The following is an 11,626-nucleotide window of genomic DNA, read 5'->3' on the forward strand; positions in this document are numbered from 1 at the left end:
ACTGAGCTACAGCCCCAGCCCTCACTCCCTTTTTTGAAATCTAAAATAGTGGCTATAGCACAAGTGTCGTGTAAGAAAACTAGTTACTGAAAAATATGGCAACCAACAGTGTATTCTAATATAAACCATGGACTTCCAATGACAATAATGTCAGTGTTAACCTCATGGATTTTAACAACTGTGTCACTCTGGTGCATAATGTTGATGGTAAGGTTCTACAAGTATGGGACAGGAAGTATATGGGAATCTTTGTACATTCCAAGTCATTTAGTATGAACCTGAAACTATTCAGAAAAAAAATCTCATGTACACACACACACATTCTTATACACATCCCTCTAGTAATTTTTGATGGCCAAAAAATTCTTCCCTTTAGAATATCAACCAATGCTACTTTAAGTATGCCTTTACTCATTGTGATAGTAAGGAGATGAACTAAATATCAACTATTATATTACATCCTGATACTTGCCTTTCTATTCTCAAATAAAATTAGATAGCTCTGTATGAATGCCAGAAATATCACAAGGACCTTTGTAATACCTACTTTCCATCTATACTTAATGAAAAAATGTCTCAAAGAATCTTAGAAATTTGAAGTAGTGCTTAAGATTTATTTAGGGGCCCATGCTTTGACTTCAGAGGAAATTCCTTTATAAAAATGTAAAACATGAGAATTACATTCTCCTCATAATGTCAAATATTGTATCATGGTAGGGGACACACTTATTCCTATAAAAGTCATTGCAAGTTGGAAGAGTCTATATGGAATTTTTTTTTTTTTTTAATGTGGAGGGGGCACAATAGTGCCTGCCTGTAATTCTAGTGACTGCAGTGGCTGAGACAGCAGAATCACAATGTTCAAGGCCAGCCCCATCAACTTAACAAAAAGCTCTAAGGGGTGGGGATGTAGCTCAGTGGTAAATAACCCCTGGGTTAAATCTCCAGATACCGGCCCCAAATAAATAAAAACTTGGAAAGAAAGAGGGTATATCAGGGAAAACGAAAATAGAAAGCACATGGAAAAATGAGAGAAAGTCACTCCTCTCCTCTCAGTGGGCATAATTTTTTATTTTTGGTACAGGGAATTGAAACCAGGGGCAGTCTACCACTGTACTACATTCCCAGTCATTTTTATTTGGAGAGCCAGCCTCCCTAAGTTGCCTAGGGTCTTGCCAGTTACTGAGGCTGGCCTCAAACTTGTAATCCTCTCATCTAAGCCTCACAAGTCATTGAGATTACAGGCATGTGCTAGCATGCCCCATCCAATGAGAGTCATTTTGTTTTGAATGATTAATGAAAGCAACTTCAGTTACTCAACAAAAGAATAAATCTGACTTATTCACATTTTTCTTTTGTACCAGGAATTGAACCCAAGGGCACTTAACCACTGAGCCACATACACAGCCTTTTTTATAGTTTATTTTGAGACAGACCCTTGGTAACTTGTTTAGGGCCTTGCTAAATTCCTTAAGCTAACTTTATACTTGTGATCCTCCTGCCTCAGCCTCCCAAGCACTGGGATTACAGGTTATTCATGTTTTTAAAATAAAATATTTCCAAATGAAATTTTTATGTTGCTAAATGTAAAAAGTGAATGAGAAAAGGACAGCTATGAGAATTAATGATTCAAGTGTTTAAATGCATGTACATTTAAACTTCCACATGCTTGTTGAGTATTAAACTTCAGAAACAGAGCACTTTAGATCACTTTAAAAGAGATGGTTAAACCCCAAATAATTAAGAATAACTACATGTTAATAAAATACTTTCAATCAATTGTAAGACAAGTGGGATTTGAGGGTAGAGCAAAACCAAGTAAATGAAATTGGGATATCTTTGTGGAAATGCTACAACCATAAGCACAAAGTTCAGCACTGACGTTTTTGTATCTTGTTCAGTTGACAGAATCATTTTTAGCAGTTTAATTCTTTCAAGAACACAGATGTAGTGTGTTTAATAATTTTATAAGACCATCGAGTTGATTTTCTTTTGAAATCATATTTGCATTGGAATTGGCTTTGTAAGCTAATGAATCAATACAAAGGGGTACACAGGTAAAATAGACTTTGTCTTTTTTTCCTCAAGGAATAAATAATGTAAATGTCCATGTTTTGGGACTGATATCGATTCACTGAGGCCAAATATTAAAGTGAATAATCTTTATTAAAATGTACTTGCAAGCATTAGAGAAGAAGTCACCATTACTGCCAAAGGGCTAGAAGTTTGATATGTACAACTTTGTAATTGCTGCTACTTACAAAACCGTTTAGGGTTCAATTGATAGTTAACAGAGTGAGCATCTTGTGTTTAACAAAATGACAAACATGTACTGCATTATATTAGAATGTCTATTGTTGTAACTAATGTTATATTTAACTTAGGTAACTTAGGTTTGAGTTTTTTAACTGTAGGTAACGTAGGTTTGAGTTTTTTCTTCAGAGCCATCAGTATAACAGAGAGTGAAGAGACTTTTCAACAACTGCCACCTCTTGCTGTTGCTGTTTCAAAAAAGGAAATTTAGATAGCTGTTATACATATTTCTATATTTAAAATATTCCAAGGTTTATAGCAATTCTTGGGTTTTGATATTAAATACAAGCTACTTACAGTCTCCCTAAGAATTTTTTCCTGCAACTCAGCCATTTCTTTTTTCACTTTACTTTGTTCACCAATAACAAGACTTTCATGATACTCCTCCAGGTCTTTGATACTCTAAAACAAAAAAAGTCAACTTCAGTTAGAAGCTTCCACTTCTTATTTCATATTCCAAATGTGTAAATTAAATTTCAAAAGTAACAACTTTTGATATTCAGAGAGTTTGCTATTAATTCAAACTGAAATTATAATTAATATATGCAGATATAAATATCCCCTTAACTTTTTTTTTGCAGTGCCAAGGACTAACCCTATGGCTTCAACATGGTAGGTTTGTGCTCACACTGAGCTGCTTCACCAGCCCCAAGAAATTTTTTAAATGTCAGATCTGAGTGGAAGAATATTTATATGAGAGGAACAACAATCACGTACTTAGTTTACAAAAATGGGTTGGTGAGCAGTTGTCAACATGGAACAGACATAGAAAGAGACTGGTAGACCTGCATTATGAAATGCCACACTTCTTAACGGGGTAATGACTCATTTGTTATCACTAACAGTTCATGTAACATGATTTCCTTAGAATAAAACAGACTATCATATGACCCTTCTAAATATTTATCATTCATTCAATAGTGACATCCAGTACACTATGGAAAAAGTACTGGGTTACATGCTGTGGAAGAATTAAAAAATGACTACAATCTCTTCTGTATTCATATATATGAGCAAACATTTAAACAGAAATAATATAAAAACTTTAAAATAGGTATGGAAGAAGAATTTATTGGGGTATGAGGGTGACAAGCGAGGTTCAGTGAGATTTAGAGGGCAAAATAATAAAATGTCAATAGGTAAAGAAAAGAAGTTAAAAATACTGTAAGGGAAGAATATAAGCAAAATGAGGAAATGTAATGGTGAGTTCCTGCACATGGAAGAGGGTATCAGAATAACAGAATTAAGAAGGGGAAGCCACTGATAGTTTTAGAAGAAGGAAGCGCCATGTTTTAGGAAGATGATACTACAAAATCTTGAAGGATGGATCGAGAAGAGAGAACTCAGAAAAAGAGTACTTAATATTACAGGCAAGGAATAATGAAGTCCTGAACTAGGGCAGCAACAGCAGAAATTAAAGCAATAAAAGGTCCGCTAGCATGGGCCAGGCTCTGGGTTCAATCCCCAGCACAGGAAAAAAAAAAAAAAAAAAAAAGGTGCCACAGCAGGGGTAAGACTACAGGACCTACTGATAACTGGATGGGAAGGATAATTAAATTCAGGAGGCTAAATAATAAAGTTCCTACCATAACTATTAACATTTATCAATAACATTTAGAAGAAAACTTTTCTATTTACTTCTTCATACCAACTTGTTAATGGTTCTAAGGGAACATTAGAGCTGCATGTTCTCAACTTGCAAGCTCTTTCTAAATAAGTGCTTTGTATACAGATGACTCTGAAGTTCCTGAAAGAATTTTTAGAATAATTTAATTATTTACTGAAACACCTCAATTAGTTAAGAGTGACATTTTAATGTACATCTTAAAGGGACTATTAAAAAGAACCCCCCAAAGGATTTTTAACTCCTAAATAATATGCATCTACATGAATAAGAGGCCAATGTTATTGAGGAAAATTAGCTGATGCGCAAATATGACAGAAGAACATTCTCAATTCACAAAGGGTTAATCTTCCACCTGTTTTTTCATCCTGGTAATCGTAAGTTGGAACATAAAACCATTCTTACTCATTAATAATTCTATAAATAAATATGCCATAGAACACTTATGAACTACACTAGAAAATGAAAGAGTTATATTTGCCTACTTCCTATTTAATGAAAGCTGTCCATAAAAGACAAGTAAAAGAAAAGTAGAAATGATTTATCGACTTGCTGCTCTTCACTATATATTATCAATTTGAACATAAAAACATCATTATAGTGTTAATAAAGCATCAATGTTATGGACAAAATGTATATTTCTAGGTAAAATTCCCAATTTTACTTCTGTTTTAAATAACTCTCACAACTATTAATGGTTTCTAAAATTAAAAGTTCATGTAAAAAGTATGGTAATTCTAGAAAAATAAATTTGAGATAGAGTATGATTAACAATTTTTAAATACATAATCAAACTGCTTCACCATAAATTCAGAAAGAACCAATCAGTCTTGTAATTCTACATATATATTGTATTTGATGAGAATGTACTGTTTCCTCCAAGTACAACACAACAGACCTTTAGCAATTGCTCGTACAAATTTTTAATTTCTTTAACTTTCTCACGCTGAATAATTCTAGATTGAAGAAAAAGCTTTCTTTGCTCTTGAAACATATTCTAAAAAGATAAAATGAAAAGTGATAAAATTTGAATAAAATTTAACATTTTAAAAACAAATCTATAAATCTTAGTTGAAAGAAATACACTTTAAATTAATAACTGTTAATTTGTTTTACTGTTTATATCCAATTTTAAATAATTGCATTTCAACTCCAATAAACCCAAACAAAATAATAAAATCATCTTTTGTATCACTCATTGAATAGGACATTTTTTTACCAATATTCAAATAAATGTATTTAATTATTGATTTCAAATTCAACAGATGACACTTCTAATAATCTGTTTACCACAGGCAGACAAAATCTAAAGTCCTACCTAGCAGAAATTAAGAAGGGAATATTTCTTCTTATCCAATATTCAAAAATAATACTAATTCCTGCTCATTTCAATATACACAGGGCTGGAACTTCCAGTGATGCAAGCCTCTCTATTCCTTGACCCACTTTCCAACAATAATTTCATACTGTTCCCTACTTGCCACTCCCAGAGTCAAACTCTAGATTTTTCATGCTCAATAACTGCAGAATCTACATAATACAAACAACAGCAAAGATATATAGGAAACTTATGTTAAAATACTGTTTCGAAGCATTTTAAACTAACTCATCAAAAAAGAACTCATTTACTATTCAAAACAACTTCGTGAGGTAGATACTCTTAGTGTGTCCTCTTTCACTAAAAAGAAAACAGAGCACAGATATAAATAATTTGCTGGTGGTTTCACAGTGAGCAGCTACCTGAAATACTTTTGGATCCCAAACAGTATGATTCCAGAGTCCAGGCTCCTGACCACTGTACTGCACCATATCTCCATTTTTACAACGTTCAGCCACTACTTCCCTACCTTTGTAAGTCACTCTCTTCAATACTGTGGCTCAATAGTCTTAAAAGACCTAAATTCCCTCGAATGGAGCACTTTTCATTGTCTAATATGCTGTCCCCATGTCCTCACTTTTCTCAGTCCCAGATGACATTCCATAGTCAGTCATCAGACACCCATCATTGCCTATACACTGTGACCCCTTCTCCCTTCATTAATGTACTTGGATAAACCCAAACCTCTCAAATCCAACTCTCTACACGTTCTGCCAAGCCAAGCTGCCTGCTCCCGCTGTAAAGTCATGATCACTATGTTATGAACTTAAGTTGAACCCTATCGCCTCTTGGCATTTCTATTTCCCTTGTCTGTCCACAGAACCACTCTCAAGAAACAATTCCCTGCCTTCTCTTTTGTCCTAAAAGCAGCATCTGCTCCCCATCCTTAGTCCCAGATGATGACCTCACCACTTCTCTGAAGAAACACAAGCAATCCTAACAGGAAGTCCTGTCTCCCATCACCACATCTTCCACCCACCTTTGCCCAGCTAGCCTTAAGTCCTCTACCTTCTCTCCTGAATTTTTGCATGAACTGTTGCTACTTGAGATTTTGATATAATAGATTAATCATAAAGCTAAGCCTGATACCAACAGCTAGTTTTTCTTCTTGCTCCTCAGCTTTCTGTACTTCTATGTCCCACTGTTGAAACAAAGGCAGAAATTGCTGAGAATATTTATAATGAAGATTCTGCCTGTAAAACATAATAATGAACATGGTCATACTGCATAAAGTATGAAAAATATATTCAAAACAAAAGTGATTGACATAATTTCACATAATTTATACCATGAAAGGAAAATAAAAGTAGCTAAAATCTTCTCATGAGAAAGAGAAAAGCAAAATGATTTACTCTCATTATAAAAATATTTATTCCTAAGTGACTACTAGAGAAGCTAGTTCATCTGCTTAACAGCTTGAAAACTGAGGACTGCAGTATAAATTTTCCACAAATACTTAATTGATATAAAAGCAGTTTAATTTTCAATTCCTCTTACTAAATAACATAGATTCTGGCATTAGAAGTTAGATTTAATGTGGATAACATATCCATTCACTGTGTAACACTTCCAGACAGGAATATTTCTCTTAACTATTTCTCCTTATTGCCACAATTAATTTTGCAAAAAGAGCAGAGAATGAAATTCAGCTAAAAACATAAATTATTTGCAATATGAATTACCTTTTCTATATAACTGAATACTGTTAACACTCACAGGATTGATGATTGGACATTTGTCTTATATTCAGTTAACATATTATAATAAATTTATATAAATCAACTTTATAGGGAAAATACTATTATCTCAAAGGCAAAAGAGGTAATCTTATTGTCTTCTAGGTAATATACTTCAGTACTGTGAAACTAAGGTTCGAAAATTATCTGTTTAGAGAAAATCAAGCAAAATATTTTGTCATATCAGGGATTGAACCCAGAGGCCCTCTACCACTGAGCCACACCCCCGCCCTTTTTATTTTAAGACAGAGTCTTAATAAATTTCTCAGGCTGGCCTTGAAGTTTCAATCCTTCTGCCTCAGTCTCCCAATTTGCTGGGATTATAGGTGTGCGCCACCACACCCAGCTACAAAACACATTTTTAACTGGAGATTCTAATAAATGCATGGTGATAATTGGAGTGCAAAGATTTATGCATGAATAGTTATATGTATACACACACACACACACACACACACACATATATGTATGCATATATGTATACACACACACACATACCAGTATTGTAATTCCAAAAACAAAACAAAACTTTACCTTTGCTCTTGTTGTATTTTGCGAATATGCTCAATATTTTCATTAATAATTTTGAGAGAAGCATCTGTATTCATTTCAAACCGTTTTCTTCTAGCAAGAAGAGCTTGTGTGATGTCAGCTATATATAAAATAAATTTTCATTAAGTGGCTATTGAAAATTACTTTGCTCCCATATATTTGTACCCATATGGGAAATGTTGATTCAGCAATATTGGAAAGACATTTAAAATTTATAAAACAGTCATCATTTAAAAGCAAGATTTGCTCACTTATATTCTATGAACATATTTAGGTAATAGTAATACACTTCTCATTTATCAAACTGCAGGTCACCTTTTAAATTAGATAAAAATTCTAATAGTCAAAATAATTTATATTTTTAAAAATGTATACAAAGAAGCATAAAAAATAATTTAATTTCCTCTTGAGAAGCAGTTAATGAGTCAAATTTTATAATTTATTAAATGTCCTCTAATTCAAAGGACACTCCTAGGATGGAATATTGTTAGAGTTCATTTCATAAAATACACAAAAGTACTTTACTTAAAAAGTCTGTCAAAGAGCGAGAAATAAATATACTATAATAAAAATATTTATAAATCATGCAGTGGGTGATGCTTTTAACTATATTTTACTAAGAGACAGTGTTCATGGTTATAAGAATTCCAGGTTTACATAAGTAAATGAATATACATAAGAGCACTTTTTAAATATTTTCATGGATGTTGTAAAAGATGTTTATTTGTAACTGCAGTGTTTCTCATAAAATATTACAACTAGAAAGTAATACAATACTAAGGATATGACTTTACATCAAGACCTACTACCAATAGCTATTTATCAATACTCATGGTGTCCATCTATAACAAATAATTAATTGCACACCTCACAATACAAGCACTTTCAGCACCAAATAAACCAAAGCTTTCAAAACATAATCCTTTGTATGAATTATCTCTATAGCAGAGCCAAAAGTTGATAAATACGCTGTTAACATTATAGACTTTACAGTATATAGAAATAAAAGAAATTTATTCAGTTTGTTTGTTTGCTTGTTTATTTATGGTACTGGGGATTGCCCAGGGGTGTTTTACTACTGAGTTACATCCCCAGTCCTTTTTTTAAATCTTATTTTGAAACTGGATCTCACTAAGTTGATGAGGCTGGACTTGAACTTGCCATCTTCCTACCTTGGCTACCTGAGTTGCTGGGATCATAAACCTGTGCCAATACATCTAAAACAGTGTGGCTGACAAATAACAAGCAAATGGAAAATTTGTGAGTTTTTGGATACAATCATACATTTTCTCACTAGGTATAAAAGTAGTCTTCAATTTTCTGCTGGGCGTGGTAGCATATACCTGTATTCCTAGAGGCTCAGGAGGCTGAGACAGGAAGATTGCAAGTTCAAAGCCAGTCTCAGTAACTTAGTGAGGCCCTAAGCAACTCAGTGAGACTCTGTCTTTAAATAAAATACAAAAAAGGCTTGGGAATGTGACTCAGTGGTTAAGCGCCCCTGAGTTCAATACCTGGTACCAAACAAACAAACAAAAAAGTAGTCTTCAATTTTCTACTACATGATTAACTAAAGTAAAAATACTAACAGCTATTTCAGAGGAACTCTTAAAGATAAAAACTTATCTTAAAGATAAAAACTGCTCCAAAGATAAAAACTTCAGAAAGTCATAAAATTAAATTAAATACATAAAATTCTGTATATGAGAAAAAAAGACTTTAGGCAGAGTCCTGTAGGCCAGTGTTTAGTAAATCCTACACTAACAGTTGTACAGTTGAACACAATTTGTTTTAAGTAAAAATATCTTCCAAAACATACCTCCAACTTCCCGTAACATCTTTTGTACATCCTCCCTATAAAAAAATGACAGGAAATTTTTAAGTGAGGCAAAAAATTGTTACTCTGGAAGAAGACCCCTAGGCACTTAAGGTTAGCTAGGTGCTATGTGAGCAGAAGGCAGACTTTTCTGAAATCACACTATGTGGCACAGCAGGCTAAAACTGCTTTAAACACATTACCCCACGGCTTGCTCATGTCGTCCAGTGAGAGAATTATCTTCCCCACTGTCATCAAGTCCTGAACTGGTTGCTGCATAGAAAAGAGAAAGGAAAGATGTTTTTCAAGCAAGTGTGCTATTTGATCCACTCTTTGCAGAGATATCCTCTCCCTTGTGCAATTTTCCTGGCTCTTCAGGCCAAGGAAAAGATCTTGATGCAGAGAGACAGAGGTGGAATCCCTTAGGTGTAGGCCACAATAAATTAGGTCAGGGCCTGGAGCCATTGGAAGGAGGCATCTGTACCAGGGCCAAAGTCAGGGTAAAGTATGTCCTGCATCTGGGACAAGTAGGAAGTGAGGGCTACCAGGGGTCCAGAGGAGCATGAACCAGAAATCAGAAGCCCTGAAGGTGCTACTCGGCGCTGAAAACGTGGGGCAGCCCCAACCCACGACCAGGAACTCCAGCAGCCCACGTGCTTCATGGGCCCAACAGGACAAGAGGGGGACCCTGGGAACCTGGGATGCTTAGAGCAGAACCTCCCCACTGGAGGGACCCCTGGGACAGGAGCGTTTTTCACCTGGGCACACAAAGTCATAGATGGACAGATCCTGAGGCTCCGCCTGGGCCTTGGCAGCTCTCCCCAAGCTCTTCCTTGCCGTGGGTGCCATGGCTACCACTGCCTCGCTTTGCACAGGAGCCCAGAAGCTTGAGAGGGCAGGGATGCACTAAAGAAAGCAGGAGGTGTCAGAGGAGAAGCAGGGCACAGGGCTTTGTGGCTGTAGATTGGTGTGGCCTCACGCGTGCCCTGGAGCCAGCAGGGACAGGAAGGATGGATCCAGGGTTGAGTCCCGCCCCGTCCAATACTGTCCCTGTGTATGTGTGCTGGAGTCAGACGGGATGGGAAGGATGGGGCCACGCCATGATCAAGTCCCACCCTGCCCCGTCCAGTCCCATCCCACTGCAAGAGAGCTGGAGTCCTAGGAGAAGGGAAGGATGGCACCAGGGGTCCAGTCCGATCCCACTGCAGAAGGGCTGGAACCCAAGCAGACGGAAAAAATGGAGGGGATGGGAAAATGGCGTCAGGGTCAACTCCCTCCCCGACCTGATGACGCCAGGCCAGGGTCTAGTCCCGTCCAGTCCTGTTCCCTTCCCAGTCCTGCTCCACTGCAGGAGGGCTAGAACCCCAAGGGATGGGAAGGATGGCCCCAGGGTCAAGCCCTGACCTGTCCAGTCCCAGTCTCGCTGGAACCTGAGGGGACATGGGAAGGATGGCCCCAGGGTCGAGCCCTGCACATTCCTGTCCCTCTGGAACATTAGAAGGGAAGGATGGACCCAGGGTCCAGCCCCGCCCCGCTCCTCCAGTCCCTCCCCCCCCACCACCAAAGGAGAAGGAAAGAATGGCCCCAGGGTCAAGCCCCACCCTGCCCTGCCCCACCCTGCCAGAACTTGAGGGGTCTGGAAGAATGGCCCACAGGTGAGTCCCCCCTGGCCTGTCCACTCCAACCCGGCTGGGACAAGAAGGATGGCCCCAGGCTCAAGTCCCGCCCTGCCCCGTCCAGTCCAGTCCTGTCCTAGTCCTGCTGGAACCCTAGGGGAAGGGAAGGATGGCCCTAGGGTCTAGTCCTGCCCCACCCGGCCCCATCCTGTCCCACCCAACCTGTCCAGTCCCATCCCGCTACACGAGGGCTGGTACGAGCCCCAACTGCCCCGCGCCCCCCCAACCCTCCACCTCAGGCGCCTCTGCGGGATCTCACTGCTCGGGTCCCCAGATGACCCCGGCTGGTGGCCGCTGAGGAGGACAGACCCAAGGGCAGACGGTGGCCGCACGACTCACTAAATGACTCCTCAGTAAGTTCCATGGGAAGGGACCCCTCTGCCTGCACCAGTCTGGCACATCAAGGGAGGACACAGCCCCTCTCTGTTCTCTCCCTTGGGAAAGCCCCAGGGTCTCCTCAGGGGCCCGCGTGTCCCCTGATGAGGGCGGCCCAGCACCAGGGACAGCATGGCTGGATCCTCTGGGCCAGGGCTC

The 11,626-nt window shown here is 38.0% G+C and overlaps 1 protein-coding gene across 1 annotated transcript; it reads right to left on the minus strand.

Annotated features, from left to right (window-relative positions):
- Positions 1–2,447: 2,447 nt before the first annotated feature.
- On the minus strand, positions 2,448–10,265 carry LOC143638729 (synaptonemal complex protein 3-like). Its single transcript, XM_077106535.1, has 8 exons — positions 10,175–10,265; positions 9,620–9,689; positions 9,420–9,454; positions 7,586–7,703; positions 6,409–6,508; positions 4,836–4,934; positions 2,611–2,715; positions 2,448–2,501 (listed from the first exon to the last, which is right to left on the minus strand). Exons 1-8 carry the CDS (start codon positions 10,263–10,265, stop codon positions 2,448–2,450), a joined length of 672 nt encoding a protein of 223 aa, XP_076962650.1.
- Between the last annotated feature and the right edge of the window lie 1,361 nt (positions 10,266–11,626).

Source organism: Callospermophilus lateralis, chromosome X, assembly GCF_048772815.1.
Source record: "Callospermophilus lateralis isolate mCalLat2 chromosome X, mCalLat2.hap1, whole genome shotgun sequence".
In the NCBI taxonomy this organism is placed as follows: domain Eukaryota; kingdom Metazoa; phylum Chordata; class Mammalia; order Rodentia; family Sciuridae; genus Callospermophilus; species Callospermophilus lateralis.